This window comes from Petromyzon marinus, chromosome 29, assembly GCF_048934315.1.
Source record: "Petromyzon marinus isolate PM22_M1 ecotype Great Lakes invasive population chromosome 29, UKy_Petmar_22M1.pri1.0, whole genome shotgun sequence".
Lineage (NCBI taxonomy): Eukaryota > Metazoa > Chordata > Hyperoartia > Petromyzontiformes > Petromyzontidae > Petromyzon > Petromyzon marinus.
In genome coordinates this window covers 4,266,929-4,285,941 of record NC_133695.1, presented here as the reverse complement: position 1 = coordinate 4,285,941, position 19,013 = coordinate 4,266,929, and the positions used below count along the sequence as shown (strand labels likewise).

The 19,013-nt window shown below is 50.9% G+C and overlaps 1 protein-coding gene across 1 annotated transcript; it reads left to right on the top strand.

The window, feature by feature from the left end:
- The first annotated feature begins 1,526 nt into the window (after nucleotides 1-1,526).
- On the top strand, nucleotides 1,527-17,490 carry LOC116947319 (uncharacterized). Its single transcript, XM_032962914.2, has 4 exons — nucleotides 1,527-2,067; nucleotides 7,575-7,879; nucleotides 10,176-10,297; nucleotides 13,936-17,490. Exons 2-4 carry the CDS (start codon nucleotides 7,753-7,755, stop codon nucleotides 15,346-15,348), a joined length of 1,662 nt encoding a protein of 553 aa, XP_032818805.2. The 5' UTR covers nucleotides 1,527-2,067; nucleotides 7,575-7,752; the 3' UTR covers nucleotides 15,349-17,490.
- Nucleotides 17,491-19,013: the final 1,523 nt, after the last annotated feature.

Sequence of the window (19,013 nt, the reverse complement as noted above, 5' to 3'; positions counted from 1 at the left end):
GTGCACTGGGATGGTCCTGCAGACGAATGTCTTGGCTCGGTCATGTCCACGTCGTTGTTTAGTTCGCTCTGTGACCGCAGCAGACTGCCTCACCACCGATACAGTGCGGTTGGTCATGCGTGCAAGTCACATACGGAACCACGCCACCCACGTCGCCTCTGCGCCACCAGTGCTGCTTCCACCACCAGTACCACCACCAAAGACAAAGATCCCCCGTATAGCCTCAACAGGGCAATTGCTGTTAATGAGTAGCACCGATTAGGGCCGGAACGACACACAAGGAGGTGGGTGGCCAGCACCACGCCCGGCCGCCTTTGTCTTCCCAGTGGCGATGTTCACACACCGCACCAGGTACTCATTTGCGGCTGAGTCGACCTAGGCGGGGAACCGGGACCGGTTCAGATGATCGTTCTAACCGCTACACTACCGCTCCCCAATCACCACCACTACCAGCACCACCACCACTACCCCCCACATCGTCTTGTTCACGTCCACACTACCATAATCATCATCATCATCATATCCTTCCATCTTCATCACCACCACCACGACTGCCCGTATAATGAAATATCATCACCACCACCACCATCATCATCATATATCACCAATAACTCTACCACCATCACCACAACCAGGACCTCCCATACATGTGCTTCACTCCATCACCACCACCTCCAACATCATCACCAACACAAGCTACGCCAGAATTCCTCCGCACAACAAAGACAAAGATCCCCCGTATAGCCGTTAACAGACTTGGGGCAACCACCATCACCACCATCACAACGTTTACATGGACCACCACCCCTCCACCCTAACTCAACCACTAACCACACTTACTCGACCATCACTATCACCACCCTTACTCCACCACCACTGCTTTTACTCTACCACCACCGCCCTTACTCCACCATCACCCTTACTCCACCACCCTTACTCCACCACCACCCTTACTCCACAACCACCACCACCACCCTTACTCCACCACCACCACCCTTACTCCACCACCACCCTTACTCTACCACCACCACCACCCTTACTCCACCACCACCACTACCACCACCCTTACTCCACCACCACCACCCTTACTCCACCACCACCCTTACTCCACCACCACCACCACCCTTACTCCACCATCATCCTTACTCTACCACCACCACCACCCTTACTCTACCACCACCCTTACTCTACCACCACCCTTACTCCACCACCACTGCCCTTACTCTACCACCACCACCCTTACTCCACCACCACCCTTACTCCACCACCACCCTTACTCTACCACCACCCTTACTCCACCACCACCACCACCCTTACTCCACCACCACCCTTACTCTACCACCACCCTTACTCCACCACCACCACCCTTACTCTACCACCATCACCACCACCCTTACTCTACCACCACTGCGCTTACTCTACCACCACCCTTACTCCACCACCACCCTTACTCTACCACCACCACCCTTACTCCACCACCACCATCATCGCGCCGTCCACGCCTCCTCCTCCCACGCGCCGCGTGGAATGCGCGCCCCGCACCCCCCACACGCACGCGCGCGCGCACCACTGACACACGGCACGCAGGGCACGGCACGCTGCTGCCGCCGCCACCACCACCACTCATGTGCACGGGGCATCAACCCAGAGATCACGACTGTGCTGTAGCGCTGCGTGTCCGTTCGCGGAGGTGGTGGTGGTGGTGGGGGGGGGGGAACAATTACGGCTAATTACCGGGCAAAACGAACGCGATAGCACGAGCATCAACACTCAAGTATCGAGGTTCATCTTCGCGTGATAGTACACCCCCGTCAGTTGCGCGTTGCGCTCATTGCTCGCGCTGATACAAGCGGACAGAATGAGGCGCGGATGAGGGTAGAGCGAGCGGTCGGCGGCGAGTTTTAAGGTTGGGCTGCTGCGATTCATGAGCGAGCGTGCGTGGCTGGCGGCGGTGGTGGGGAGGAGGAGGAGGATCGCCGCTGTCGCCGGGAGAGAGATCGCATCGCGCGTTCGGGGAGAGAGCTGGGATCAGGGCTCAGCCGAGCAGGGGTCTCCGTCGATTCGCCGGTGAGTTCTGAGAGGCGCAGGTGAGATGTGAAGAGAGAGAGAGAGGGAGAGTGGGAGAGTCGTGCCGGGGATGGAGAGAATGGTGGGATGGGGATTGAGTCGGGTGGGTGACAAGTCGTGGTGTTGAGTCCCGGTTGGAGTAAAAAAAAAGTGAGTGGCTCCATTGCAGTGTGCAACACGGTTTTGTGTTTGCGTGTAAAGTGTGTGGTATGTGTAAGTGGTGTGGAGTGTGTGCGGTGGGTGAGTGTGTGGTGTGTGTTTTTGGTGTGTGCGTGGTGTGTGTGTGGAGTGTGTGTAGGTGTGGGTGTGTGAGTGGTGTGTGTGTGGTGTTAGTATGTGTATGGTGTGTGCGGTGTGTGTGCGGTGGGTGGGTGTGGTGTGTGTTATTGGTGTGTGTGTGGTGTGTGTGTGGAGTGTGTGTAGGTGTGGGTGTGTGAGTGGTGTGTGTGTGTGGTGTTAGTGTGTGTATGGTGTGTGCGGTGTGTGGGTGTGGGGTGTGTTATTGGTGTGTGTGTGTGTGGTGTGTGTGGAGTGTGTGTAGGTGTGGGTGAGTGGTGTGTGTGTGGTGTTAGTGTGTGTATGGTGTGTGTGGTGTGTGGTGTTAGTGTGTGTATGGTGTGTTATTGGTGTGTGTTATTGGTGTGTGTGTGGTGAGCGGAGGTGTAGCGGTTAGCGCGCTGCTCTACGGACCTGGCGACCCGAGTTCGATTTCCGCTCACGATCGACACCGGTGACGATGATCTGAACCGGTTCTGGGCCCCCCGCTAGGTCGACTCAGCCTCAAATGAGTACCTGGTGCGGTGTGTAAACATCGCCACAGGGGAGACAAAAGCGGCCGGGCGTGGTTCTGGCCACTCACCCCCTCGTGTACCGTTCCGGCCATCATAGGTGCTCGCTAACAGCACTTGCCCCTACAGTCTGTCAATATGCACGGGGGATCTTTGTCTACATGGGTGTATGTTGAGGCGTTCGTGGACGTGAATATGAGGGTCGCAGACACCCAATTTCGATTCCCGGCCACGGCTTCAAGACCGCTGCGTGACATCTGACTGGTCCTGTGCATCCTCTAGCTCGACTCAACCTTAAATGAGTAGCACCTGGTTTCGGTGTGTTAACACCAGCGCTGGGGAGACAAAGGTGGCAGGGCGTGGTGCTGACCACACTACCGACTGATGCACCGTCCCGGCGTGCATTGTACACAGGGCTGTGTACACGTGTGAGTCGTGTCCATTGTTCTCTACGCGACTGCTACGAAGCCAACACGATGGCCAAACAATCAATTTGACGTACACTCGCACAAGCGTGCGTTCGTTTATCGTCTAGATTACGTGCATGTACTTACCTCCCTTACACGTGCTAGCCTACGCGTAAACACTCACTCATTACCACGGGTCTGCTCGCAAGTGCACCCTTTGTACACACTGACGTGTGAAGCCAACGTTGTTTTGGCATGTGCCTGGAACCGTTGGGCCATCTCCGGGGCCCAACGTTGCTTGGCATCTCGATTTTGGCTGCCACTCCGCCGTTAGTCGCGGCCGCCAGCAGTCATCCCTTCGAGTTCACGTGACGTGCCCGAGCCCGCGCTTACTCTTCTCGACACGCGGTCGATGTGATGATCATGATGATGTCTGTGACTCGCGTGGACCCTCTTCCAGTCCATGTTGCTCCTCTTCCTCCCTGATCAGTGCGGGTTGGTGGAAGCGGGGAGCATAGAGAGTAGAGCACAACAACGGCTGCTTGGCTTCCGAGATCTGGTTGCATTCTGGTTGATTCGGTCACGGGCAATTACACGTGTACAGTACTATGTTGTGCAGTATTGAAAAGTGCAGGTACTAGTAATTGTTTTTTTCAAATGAAGGTCCCAACTTTTATGTGTGACAGAGTGCTTAATTAGATTGCACAGCCTCCAAACACACCGGATGCAACATTTTGGCAGCATACACCCACTGATGAACACCGTCACACGGTGGGTATTCGTGTGTAACGTTAAGTGCATATACTAGATGCTGTGGTGGGTATCATCTGAGTAAGAGCTCTGTGGGTGGTGGCAGCGCAGTGCAATACTAACCTGAGCGAGCCGAGTTTGATTCCCGGCCACGGCTAGCATCAGTACCGAGTGACATCTGAACCGGTCCTGACACCCAGTCCACCTTCCCTTCAACTACCTACATTGACCGGCACGGTGAAGTATGGTCAAACAACTCCCCATCCGTGACAAGGCACAGGGAAGCTGTCTCCAGCAGGGGTTTGACAGAGGGCTGTAACTTCACTATCAGTAAATTATAACGATCCAATAATATTCTAAAGTGCAATCGTATAACACGGTGTATAGCCAATTATTGTTTTTTTGTTGTTGCATATTTGGTGTAGCGTTTCAGTGGGATTACATTGGTAGGACAGCATAGTTCTGGGATGGCTCGAGTATTATTTCAGTATAGAAAATAGATTGGTGACAGGCTGACTGCAGATTGTGACTCCTGCCTCCCTCGTATTTGTGGGGCTGTAACCCTGGGCACTCCGCTCTCGAGATAAATAAAATTAATCAGAAAAAGCAAAAAAAAATAGTCTAATTTCCGTTGATCAGCTGTGGAAGTTCCATATCGCTATGGCAGGGTGGTGTAATTTTAGTGATAACGGAGCCAATGACATCAACAATCGTTGGAGGTACTTTCATTGCACGATCAATAATTATGATTTATAAGTGGTTTCTTTGGGAGAGACCGCGGAGGGTATAATGTCAATGTTTTTTTTTAACTCTCACCCTTCACTTATCCGACAACTTGATTTGATTGGCTGTGTTGGGTGGTGGAGGATTATAATTAAAACAAATAAAATATTATACTTACACAATCAAACGCAAAAGAAACTGATTATAAATTATAGTAATCACTAATGGTATCCCTAATAGAGGTTTTTTGGGTTAGATCGCGTAAATATATAAATGTGTCGTTAAACCCACCACCACCCTACGCAGCCAATTGGTAAGATTTGTCACGTAAACAGAACGTGGCCAATTCGTCACTAGCACAGCACACCGGTGTGTTGGAGAGCCAAGTCACAACATTTACAGTCCGAGTACGACGTTTCGCCAGTAATTACAACCGGCATCATCAGGCGCAGCCAGATTTTCTGGAGAAATCCTCCTGTTCAGTTCCTTAAAGAGGGATATGTGATGACGTCACTTGCGATGATGACGTCACTTGTGATGACGTCATTAAACCTACTAATAGTACGGTCATCATCATCATCGTGATAAATTTATCGCGTGTAATTCACACACGCACGTTCCAATGCGAACCATCCAGCAACACGTCCACAGTTGCGTTCTAGGAGTAGTGGCGCAGCAGTTAGCGGGCTTGCACACGGATGCCGTGAGCCTAACCAATTCGAAACCTGGCAACACGGGTTCGATTACCGGCCGTGGCTGACGTGAGTGGCGTGGTATCTAAACCGGTCCTCGGCTCCACTGCGTGGTGAAGTTTGCTCATACAACCTTCCTTAAATGGCATGGGGGGGGGGGAGGCCATCATCCAGCAGTTGATTTTTAGTATCCTGCTGGGGGTGGTGCACCCAGTTTCCTACGTTACCGCACTCGATAGGAGCCAACATAACGCGGTCAGGATGGCTAAAACTAAACTGCTCAAACGAGACTATTTTTTTTATTTTACCGGGTAAGGCCCCACTGAGCGATGTAGCGCTTTTTAAGAAGCGACCTGGCTATCAATAATGATAGCCCAAAGAAAGTGGCTGTTCACGTGGAAATTTATAGCAGCCAAATTATTGAGTGCACGTTGCTTCTCAATGTTGAGGGATAAACCGGAGGGCCCGGAGAAAAATCCACGCGACCACGGGGGAGAGAGACACCGCAAACTCCAAATTTACAGGCGTCAGGGTCGGGATCGAATCGACGACCTCCTGTATACCAGACGAGGTAGTTAACATCTCGCCACCGTGGCGCGTCTGATGATCCAGCACTCCCTAATTCGCTCCAGTCACCCACTCATCGGTGGTTAGTTGCCCTCCTTATCACTCATCTATAGCTACGGCCATGGATACTGGTCCTGTGAAGTTCGCTCATTAATTCCTCCACCCACTGTGTTCAACCACCATCGCCACCACCACACTGTAGGTCACAACAACACACTTCCTCATGCACTCACCCGCCCACTCACTCATTCACTCACCCAGTCACTCGCCCACCGACCCACTCATTCGCTCACCCACCTAACTCACTCACTCACCCATCCACTCATTCGCTCACCCACCCGCTCACTACACCGCAGGTCACAACGCTTCTCTTTCTGCTGCTTCCCTCGCACCGCTCCACTTTGCAATTTCCCTCCAATCATCGTCTCCCTAATGTCTTAAAACCTTGCGCAATTAAAAGAAGCGTGTGACACTGCTATCTATTGCGACTTATTTAACAGTGCTGTTTGTGGCTAACCTTTTGGCCTTTTGGGCCTGTGCTCAATCATAACCCTGTTTTTTTTTAAAAGGGCTGTGAATTTTCATTACTATAATTTTACGAACAAATGGAACGACATTATTTTTACTATAAAACCACTGCAAATATATTTCTTTAAAATGTATCGAATATAAACATAATGTGTTAGACCACGACTGATACAATTGATCGACCCATGATGATAATAACTTTTAACGTATAGAGACGGCTACAAAAATACTTAACGCCCAGGAAATTAATCCTAAATCATGATAAACAAATATTTTTCCAGCCTGGTTTTTAAGGCAGGCACTGAGTTCGTTTCGCTGTCTCCCTTCCAACAGAACCGTGTTCCATAGAAGACACAACACGCGCTAACATACACATATATAACATTATTTACTTCCAGCCCTTTGCAAATCTACTGCTAGTGAAATGGCTCCACACGCCATCATCACGGTCTTTTTACCATACTTCACCACACTGGTGAGCGCCGCTAGTGAAAGGGGGGTGGGGTGGTCAGCAGTCGCTCGCTGTCGATGCGAACCGTGGCCAGGTCGCCGGGGTCATAGTGCAGGTCGCCGGGGTCATAGTGCAGGTCGCCAGGGTCATAGTGCAGGTCGCCGGGGTCATAGTGCAGGTCGCCGGGGTCATAGACAGGTCGCCGGGGTCATAGTGCAGTGCCATAATCACCGGCCTACTCCGCTTTGCGCAATTCTCAATTTAAAAAAAACAATGGCCATGCATAGCTTTGCCGCACTTTTGTGAAGAGTTTTGAGGTTTTGTGAGGTTTTCCTGTAATAAGGCGGGGGTGGGGTGGAGGAGGTGGGGTGCATGCATGCAGGATCCGTTCAGCTGTCACTCGGCCACTGATGTTATCCGCGGCTGGATATTGTACTCAGCTCGCCGTGTCAAGAATGTATTGCGTTAACCGCTGTGCTCGTCTAACAACAACAATACGAATTTGATTAGCATTCACATTGCCGATGCTAAGTACTAATTCTTAAGGCTCATCATTGCGACTGCTGTTGTTGTTGTTGTTTGTTTTTGTCGTCCTTCGCAGCTCAACGCGGGACAAAGGAATCTCAACGTCTTGCTGCCCCGGGCGAGAGACACCAACCCAACCGGCCGCTTGAACCACCACCCCCCACCACTCCACCCTCGCGGTCTCCCTACCCCCACCCCTTCCTCCCCGCACCCCACGCCGTGCCCTCGGGGGTGCGCCCCTAAACCGATGAGGAATGACCCTCGTGCTGCCCGTGAGCGGGGTCGGGGGACTGCCTGCAGAGCCGGCCCCAGCCTGGGAGGCCCCCTCGGAGTTCGGACAGCAGCCGTGCGAGCGAACGCACCCCGACGGCCACACTCCCGGTATGGCCACGTACGGCGCGAAAGAAGTTCAGCACGCGCACACACATACATACATACGTGAGTCACCTTCTCATCACCCCCGTCCCGTCGCCCCACTCCCCCAACCCCCGACCCTGTAACCCGTGAGTCACACAGGATGCGCGATTTGCGTGCGCGATGATGAGTGCGGTCATTGGGGGGGTGGCGGTGGTGAGGAATGTGTGGGGGAGTTGGCGTAAGCAGTTGGTGCGCCTACGTATGGTGCGAAAGAAGTTCAACATATATACACACACAACATACATACACTGTACTACAATGAACTAGGGCAAACCGGGTGACCTCCTTGGTTTGATTACCAAAGACAAGGCGACCCAAACTATTTAACACACCGCACTGGGTACTTATTAAATGACTGAGTCGAGCTAAGGGAGGCCCAGGGCGGGTTCAGATATCACTCGCCACTAAGGCCAATTGTGCTGGGTTTGTAAAGCAGGGCACAAACGTGATGCACACGTGGACACACACACGCCAAATAATTATATTGTTAAACCAGGGTTTGAGATCCCATTGAGATTAAATAAATATTAGGGTTGAGCTTCATATTTAAACATTTCAGGTGTAAAACATTTTTAGCAAAATTGGATATGTTCTCCGATTTGTGGATGGTTTACATCGCATAACAATTTAACGTGCCAACAAAAGTGACGTCAACCGATGCCACGTGGCACCACTTTTGGAGGGAAAAGTGTGGATGCGACACCATGTTAGTGAGGTCATTTCCTGTGATGCCATATTAGTGATGTCATTTCCTGCGGCGTTAAGTTATCGGATTATTCCGAAAAAAAAGAAAATACATTCCAAATGATCTAAAATGTTGGATCTAGGTCTGAGTTTCAAATTATTATGTTTATAAATATAAAACTTGGGAACACATTCCTGAAAAAATTAAAATATTCTCACGAATGCAAGGCTTGCCCTATAGTAATTTCTACATTGATAATGCATCACATCCTCACTAAATCTCTTAGATTCGTTCAGGATGCTTCTGCTTTTCAGAGTAAAGCAGAGTGCCAGGGGAAAGCCCCACACGTCTAAGGGGACAACATTCTCTATATATTTATAAATGTAACCTGCGCACTGAATATATATAGACCACTGTTTGATATAACGTTGCAGTGCTGAACTCACTGCACTATGAACCCGGCTACCTGCATTCGATCGCTAACCATGGCTAGTATCGGTGGAGAGTGATATATGAACCAGTCCTGGGCCTCCCCTTGGTCGACTCAGCCTTAGATGAGTACCTCGTGCGGTGTCAAAATATGAGCACTGAGGAGAGAAAGGCGGTTGGGCGTGATGCTAACCACACCACACCCCCTCATGTGCTGATGTTGACCTCAATAGATTAACAGCACTTGCCCCAACAGTCTAAAGGTAATACGGGATTTGTTTGCATGTGTGCCTGTGTGTGCATGTATTCCGTGTGAATTGTGGGGAGCGGTGGTGTAACGGTTGGCGCGATGCGCTATGATGAACCCGGCGTCCCGCTCACGGCCGACACCAGTGGCGATTATCTGAACCGGTCATGGGTCTTCGCGAGGTTGACAAAATGAGTACCTGGTGCGGTGTGTAGTAAACATCGCCACTGGGGAGACAAAGGCGGCCGGGCGTGGTGCTGGTCACCCAACCCCCTCGTGTGCCGTGCCGGCCTTCACAGGTGCTCGCTCACCGCACTTGTCCCAATAGTGTGTTCAGGCTATATGGAGATTTTTGCCTCTTTTTATGTCTGCATATCTATGTGTATCTACGAATTGTGTGATGACCCTGTGTATGTGTGTATGCATAATCCATGTGTGTATCCACGTCTATGCGTGTGTGTACGTATTGTATGATGACCGTGTATGTGTGTATGCATAATACATGTGTATGTGTATGCATATCCGTGTGTGTATCCACGTCTATGCGTGTGTCCGTGTTGTATGATGACCGTGTGTGTGTGTGTGTGTACGCATAATTATCCATGCGTATGTGTGTATGCATATCCGTGTCTGTATCCACGTCTATGCGTGTGTCCGTGTTGTATGATGACCGTGTGTGTGTACGCATAATTATCCATGCGTGTGTCCACGTCTATGCGTGCGTACGTATCTGTACGATGACCCCCAACGTGCGCGCGTGTGTGGGGGTTCAACGACTCTGGCAATGTGCCGATGACGCCTGCCATGCCTCGGTGTTGTCGCTCGACGCCGCCGCCGCCGCCGCCGCCGCCCACGTGTGACCTCCCGCGTGCACGCGGTGTTGGCTGCCCTCTCCGCAGAGTCGGCGTGCGGCGAGCGCGTGGCCGTGCCGGCTCAAGGCGCCACCGAGATCCCGACTCTCAAGCGGAAGCACCGAGACTGTGCCCACCACGAGGGACACATGCCAAGCTGGCTGCATGGGGTACGTGCGCGATACAAATTATAATTTGGATGATTTTTTTTTCTTCTATATATGCGTACACGAATATGCGTGAATGTATGCACGGTACGCCACAAGGGCGCTATGGTGGCGAGATGTTGATTACCTCGCCTGGTGAGCAGGAGGTCGTGGGGTCGATCCCATCCCTGACGCCTGCTGCATATTTGGAGTTTGCGTGTCTCTCTCCCCCATGGTTACGTGGATTTTTTTCTTCCGGGTCGTCTGGTTTTTAACTCAACATTTAGAAACACGCGTTTACATTATTTGGCTGCTCAAAATGTCCACATAGTAAGCCACTTCGTTGAGCTATCGTTTGTGATAGCCAGGTCGCTTATGAAAAATATCGTTTTAGTTCAGTGGGCCTTACCTGGTAAAATAAAAAAAATATATAATATATTTATTGGCATGATAAACTTTTCTCGAGCTCACTCTTGTATCCTTTATCATATTGTTTGTTGTTGATGTAACTCGCGAACCCCCCCACCAATTCTGGACATCTGCGACAAAGAGCTTCAAATCCTTCGTCAGATTCCTCCTCCAGGATAAATAACGACTCATGATTCATGCCGGTGCATCTCACACACACGTGTGACTCCCACCAAAGATCACCCGTGTAGCCTTAGCAGACTGTTGGGGCAAGTGCTGTTGGCAATCACCTTTGACAGGCCGGCATGGCACACGAAGTGGGGTGCCTGGCCAGCGCCACGGCCGGCCGCCTTTGTCTCCCTAGCGGCGATGTTTTACACATCGTACCAGGTACTCATTTGAGGCTGAGTCGACCTAGGGGAGGCCCATGACCGGCTGGATTAGATAATCGTCACCGGGGTTGTTGGCCGTGAGCGGGAATCGAATTGGGGTCGCTGGGTTTGTAGCGGAGTGCGCGAAGCCACCGCGACACGTGTCAAACATAACATACATTCTGACACGTAGGCTTTCACGACCAATATTATTCATAATAAAGGCTTTTGGGTTACATCGCGTAAGTATAAATGTTATTGGCTTGATGCTGGAGGTAATTACCAGCGAAACGTCGAACTCTAATTGTAAATGTTGTGGATTTACTCTCCAACACACCGGTGGGCTGAAGTAACTAATTGTCTGTGTCGGGTGGTGGAGGGTTACGACACATGTATACTTACGCGATTGAACCCAAAAACATTTATTATGCATAACATACATACTCATATGCATGCACCCAAGCTGTGACGGTGATACCACCTACATGGGAGAATCTACTGTCCCCACAAATGAATATCCATTCATAGGCCAATATTTTCATCCAATCACAACTCTTTACTTGGTTGCACGTCCCCGTCTCATCCAATCACAGGCACTCCATTGGGCCCTTTCCAATTCTCACTTCCCCAACCGACCAGTTGATGAAATGTGAAATGAACGCCACTACATTTAGATGTCGTGTAAGCTGAAGAGGTTATAAAGGCTTAAGCGTTCTGTTTTAAAGGGTTACACGTGCGCCAAGGGTTAAGGGTTTGGGGGTTTAAGGTTAGGGTTAAGGTTGGGATTTGGGGTGAGAGGATAGGCTTACGGTTAAGTGTTAGGATGAGAAGTTTGGGGTTTAGGGGTTATGGTGATGGCTTGGTATTAGTGTTTAGGGGTCAGGATTATGGGTTAGCGGTTTAGGAGTTAGATGTATGGTTGTGGACATTGTACCAAAGACTGACTGACTTACCGTCCATCTGTGGGGACGCAAGTCTCCGTCGAAGTAAATAGTGGTACACACACACCATGTACATCGTGCAGACATGTACGTACATGCACGTACACACAATTACACCACACGCACACACAATACACACCTGCACAAAGACAGATCCCCCGTGTAGCCTACATAGACAATTCGCATAAGAGCTGTTAGCGCCCAACCTATAAAAGCTGGCACGGCACACGAGGGGTAGAGTGGCCATAACTACGGCCATCCGCCTTTGTCTCCCCCGTGCTGCTGTATTACACACTGCACCACTCACTCCTTTATAGGGGAGGCCCAGCACAGTTCAGATATTCACCACTGATGTTGTTCGCCTTGGCCGGGATTTGAAGCCACTGCGCCCACCGCTGAGCAAAACGCACGCATACATACAGACATCAATGCACGTACATATACACATATATGTAACGTATTTTTAAATCTGTCCGCCTGTCCACGGTCCCACCGCCGTCGTGTCTCGTACGCGAGGCATCCACGCGCGCGCAATGCACCGCGACACCGAGGAACGGAATGACGCGCACACGGAAGTTTACCGTGCGGAACTTCGCACCGTGGGGGTTCGCTGAATGGCCAGGGAAAGGATTTCGTGCGTTATTGGGGTAGTGGTGGAGGCAGCCCTCTCTCTCTCTCTCCGCACGCGTCCGTCTCCCAAACCCCACCCCCCGGCCTGTCTGTCCTCCGCCCGCTCTTAATAAGAAAATAAATGCGCGTTGCATGGTAATGCCTCCGTGGTGTCACGTGTGTCGCGTTAAGCAGATGCCTATGCAGAATTTATTTTTTGGGGCCTTGCTTCCCTCCATTCACCCCCCCCCCCTCACTCCTCCTCTTCTTACCGCACCACTTTTAATTTTAAACTCCTCGTGAGATGACAGAAGGGATGTCGACCAAAGACAGTGATGTCGTGCGGATGAGAGAAAGAGAGAGAGAGGGGGAGAGACGTAGATGAGAGGCGTGCGATGAGATGAGAGAAGGGATGTGCGGACGAGATAGAGATGACAGAGACTAATTGGCTTTTTATGTTAATTAGCGCGTGTTAATTTATTTATTTAGGATTTGCATTTGAGCCGATGTTTGGGTCACCCGTAATTTTCTTCACGAATCCCGGGGCCCCTTTAGCTGCTAGGGGCCCTGAGCTCTCGCGTGCCTGGTCGGTTTATACTGAGAGCCACCAATGAAGAAAAGGATTCCCCCACCCCCGTATAGCCTGTGTACAGTTGGGTCAAGTGCTGTTTCCCTGCGTGGTGTGACCCGCATCTAACCGATAACGGCTCTTTAATGTATCTGATTTAATAACCGTGTTTAATTCATGCAGTGTTTTCTATTTCTCACGGGACGTGGTCGCTCGGCTCTCAATTTAGATTGTCTTTTTTTTTCTTGCCGCGTTTAGTTTTGATTCCTTTTCAATTTGGTGACCCAGGAGGTCACACAGATGAGACTGTCCTGGTCTGAGCGTGACGTCGATGGTGTTGTTGATGATGATGATGATGACGATCATCCTTATTTGCGATCACGAGTGATGATGATGATGATCACAAACACCACCGCTATGATGATGATGACAGCTCTCATTGTTGATACTCGAGATGATAATGACGGGGGTGATGGTAATATTAATAATAAAAATAACGTCGATAAGTAGGGTGTAGGTGTTGCTGATGATTACCGTTGCGCTTGGTTACCCAGTAAATCTTCACCGAGTCTCACGACTCGAGTTTTCAGAAGATTCCTGCCAAGTGTCCGGGGGTGGGGTGGAGGGGCACGAAGTTTGCCGTGTCGAGATTCCAACCCAGAAATTTGCCGGCAATTAATGAGACGACTGCGCAAACAGTTGCCTGCAATGACGACCGCCAAACTAACAACGATGCCTTCGCCTCTCCCCACCCCCCCAATCCAGGGCCTGTGCGTGCCTGAGGAGCGCCTGCGCCTGCACAACCTCTCCATGCGCAAGCTGCAGCTGCTGGATGACCCGGAGGCGCTGCTCCGCCGCTCCGTTCTCATCAACAACCTCGTGAGGCGCCTCCGCCTGGGCGCTGCCGCGGCCGCCGCGGCCGCCGCTGCCGCCTCCTCCTCCTCCTCCTGCTTCCCGCCTCCCTCGCCGGCCCAGGGCTGGCCGGCACCCGCCGCAGGTCCCTTTGCCGGCGGCTGGGAGTCGGCCTGCCTGGGGCCCTGGGGGCCCGGTCCCTGGACGTCGCAGGTCCCCGCGGCCCACTACCACTACCCCGAGCCCCCGGGGGGTCTGGCCGTGTCGAGCAAGAGGCCCCGGGTGGAGGACGAGCCGGACGGCGCGGTCGGCAACGGCGACGGGGAGGAAGATGCGGAAGAGGATGAGGAAGAGGAGGTAGAAGAAGAGGAAGAAGATGAGGAGGATGAGGAGGAAGAGGAGGATGAGGAGGAGGAGGATGAGGAGGAGGAGGGTGGGGAAGGCGGTATCATTTCGACATCCCGAGCGCAGCACCACCAACAACACCCACACAATCAACATCATCAACCTCATCAACCTCATCACCATCCTCCGCACATGCGCTTTTACCCAGTGCTCAATGCGTGCGGCGGCGGAGGAGGTGGAGGCGGACACTGCCCGGCTGCCAATCAGAACCACTACCATTACCACCACCACCATCACCACCACCATCACCACCACCATTACCAGCAGCAGCAGCAGCAGCAGCAAGGGCGAGGCAGCCTCGCGGACACGGCGCTGGAGAGCGGAGCGGGAGATTACAACGGCGCGAGTGGCATTCCCGTGACGAATCACAGCTACGGGACGTGCGCCCCCTACACGGGGTGCGGATTCCCACTCATGTCCACACAGCAGCAGCAGCAGCATCATCATCAGCAACATCATCATCAGCAGCAGCATCATCATCAGCAGCATCACCAGCAGCAGCAACAGCATCATCATCATCATCAGCAGCAGCAGCAGCTGCCGCAACAGCAGGACGAACTTCGACTACAGGGTTTAGAGCATCAGTCCCGAGATAACCATCCGCATCATCATCACCACCACCATCCGGATCATCATCAGCAGCAGCAGCAGAATAACAATAATCATCACCAGCACCACCATCATCAAGATGTCCGCAGGCACCTCCGCGCTTACACACAGCCGTCGACGCGGTGCGCTCAGGAACAGCACGGCGATGTGTGGCGCCGCGATTGCGTCCGCGACTGCTCCCGCGACGGGCAGGCGGCGGCGGCGGCGGCGGCGGCGGCGGCGGAGGAGGAGGAGGAGGAGCCGCGCCGCTCGCCGGCGCAAGCTCCCGGCTGCGGTGCGCTCGCAGCCGAAGCCGCCGACCCGCGCCAGTGACGTGCGGGGCGACGGTCACGGAACGACGTCCGCGGTTCGTCGGCCCTCTCGCTCGCGCTGTGCGCGGCACTGCGAGCCGAGGTAGCGGATCGCGAGTTTGACTCCCGGCCCCGTGGCTGCGGCGTCATCGTCGCTTCACGTCGTCGAGGGATGAGCGGCGGCGGCGGCGGCGGCGGCGGCGGCGCAGCCACGGGGTTTCTTGCGCACTGCGCTGCTGCGAACACGGTGACCGGAGACTGATTGCGGGTCACAGGGTGACGTCGGTGGCGGGCGATACCTGCACTGGTTACGCGCAGCACCACCCCTGCACTGACCGGCGTGGTGAAGTAAGGTCAAATAACCCCCATGACCGACGTGGCGTGGGGAGGCCTTCGTCCAGCAGTGGATTGACCAAAGGGCTCTTAATCAGTGCGTGTTTTCTATCTTACACAGGTGACGCATCACCAGCAATGGTTAAGGGATCATGTTAGTTGGCGGTCCTAAGCATAGCAGGCGGGTAATTCCACATTCCCATGGCGGGACTCGGTCTCTCCGTGAGACGACCACCGTTTACATCCTGCAAAGTGGTACTCATTTTATCAACCCCTACGGAATGATAGGCTGAGTCGACCCCTCGACTGGTCAATTGAAGTGGCAACTTTCTGAATGCTGTGTCCAAACTGCATTTCCAGACCAAATCCATTTACATATTGCATACGTGTACATACTGTATAGACACATCAGTATAGAAACATCATTATAGACACATCAGTATAGAAACATCAGTATAGACACATCAGTATAGAAACATCAGTATAGACACATTACTTTCGGGACATCAGTATAGGCACATCAATATAGACACATCAGTATAGAAACATCAGTACAGACACATCAGTATAGACACATCAATATAGACACATCAGCATAGGCACATCAGTATAGACACATCAGTATAGAAACATCAATATAGAAACATCAGTATAGACACATCAGTATAGGCACATCAGTATAGAAACATCAGTATAGACACATCAGTATAGAAACATCAGTATAGAAACATCAGTATAGACGCATCAGTATAGACACATCAGTATAGGCACATCAATATAGAAACATCAGTATAGACACATCAGTTTCGACACATCAGTATAGACACATCAATATGGAAACATCAGTATAGACACATCAGTATAGACACATCAGTATAGGCACATCAATATAGAAACATCAGTATAGACACATCAGTATAGACACATCAGTATAGACACATCAGCATAGGCACATCAGTATAGACACATCAGTATAGACACATCAGTATAGACACATCAGTATAGAAACATCAGTATAGGCACATCAGTATAGAAACATCAGTATAGACACATCAGCATAGAAACATCAGTATAGGCACATCAATATAGACACATCAGCATAGAAACATCAGTATAGGCACATCAATGTAGACACATCAGTATAGACACATGAGTATAGACACATCAATATAGACACATCAGTATAGACACATCAGTATAGACACATCAATATAGACACATCAGCATAGAAACATCAGTATAGGCACATCAATATAGAAACATCAGTATAGACACATCAGTATAGGCACATCAGTATAGACACATCAGTATAGGCACATCAGTATGGACACATCAGTATAGGCACATCAGTATATGCACATCAGTATAGACACATCAGTATAGCCACATCAATATAGAAACATCAGTATAGGCACATCAGTATAGGCACATCAGTATGGACACATCAGTATAGGCACATCAGTATAGGCACATCAGTATAGACACATCAGTATAGGCACATCAGTATAGGCACATCAGTATAGGCACATCAGTATAGGCACATCAGTATAGAAACATCAGTATAGGCACATCAGTATAGAAACATCAGTATAGGCACATCAGTATAGACACATCAGTATAGGCACATCAGTATAGACACATCAGTATAGGCACATCAGTATAGAAACATCAGTATAGGCACATCAGTATAGACACATCAGTATAGGCACATCAGTATAGAAACATCAGTATAGGCACATCAGTATAGAAACATCAGTGTAGGCACATCAATATAGGCACATCAGTATAGGCACATCAGTATAGGCACATCAGTATAGACACATCAGTATAGGCACATCAGTATAGACACATCAGTATAGGCACATCAATATAGGCACATCAATATAGAAACATCAGTATAGGCACATCAATATAGGCACATCAGTATAGACACATTACTATAGAAACATCACTATAGACATCACTATAGACATCACTATAGACACATCACTATAGACATCACTATAGATACATCACTATAGACATTACTATAGACATCACTATAGACACATCACTATAGACACATCACTATAGACATCACTATAGACATCACTATAGACATCGCTATAGACACATCACTATAGACATCACTATAGACATCACTATAGACATCACTATAGACATCACTATAGACATTACTATAGACATCACTATATACATTACTATGGACATCACTATAGACACATCACTATAGACACATCACTATAGGCATCACTATAGACACATCACTATAGACACATCACTATAGACACATCACTATAGACACATCACTATAGACACATCACTATAGACGTCAGTGGAGACATCCGTTGATGGTGCCACGGCTTAATATCGCACAGGACTTGCAATCCAGAGGCCACCCTTTGAACGCGATCTCCAGGCGCGGCAGCTGCAACGACGTTGCAAGTTTCTGAAATCCCCTTCCCCGCCTCTGTCCACCCAGCAGTAACCGATGGGTCGGTTGTGGTAGGGTAAAGTGTGAGCAGCACTCCTGCCAATGTCGAGGCGGTCTGGCCTGCGTGGAAGAGAAGACCAAGTGACCCTCTTAATTGGAGCACTGGCTCTTCTTGCCAGCAGTGTGACGTGAGCAGGCAGTTGCGGGGCTGCGCCTTTATCTGTAGGCAACGACCCGATTACGGTCAAATCGCGATGTGTGCAGCCCGGTGTCACGTGCGCTGTTTAGCACCACGCGAATGTCACTGTGGCAGAGGCTGGGTGTGCACTACCCCCCATACCGCAGAGGGTACCTTGAACAGGGTTGGGCTGTGGGAGTATCCTGCCCCTGTACGTATCCAAGGCACGTGGCACCCGAAGTGGCGAGCGGTGACCGTCCACTGCACGTGCTCGCCGTCTCGTCCTCTGCGTACGGGGGGGGGACGTCGGTCACGTGGCGGTCGAGGCTGTTCCCTGTGGACGTCACCGTCCGCGGGCAGAATCGCCGTCGGTCACGGCGTGCGCCTCGGTGCGGAGTCGCGCGCCCTCGACGCGCGCAACATTCTAACGGCTGCTTCATTGAGTTCGACGTCAATAGAGAGAATTTGGGGAAATCTTTGTTTTTGGGCCGGAGGAAGAATCCGATGAGCTAAGAAGCTCTTTTATTGTTTGTTACGTGCATCCAGTATGGGGCGGGTCAGCGAGTTACAGAACGGTAAAACAATGGTAAGCAAGTCACTCAATATAAATAAGTAATACATAGTTTCATTGCGGTAGTGGTATCGATGGAATTGTGACTTCGATTCATTAAAAATACATATATTTTTTTCTTAAATATATCGAAAAAATGCAGGTGCATTGTAGCGCCTCTAGTGGCTGCAG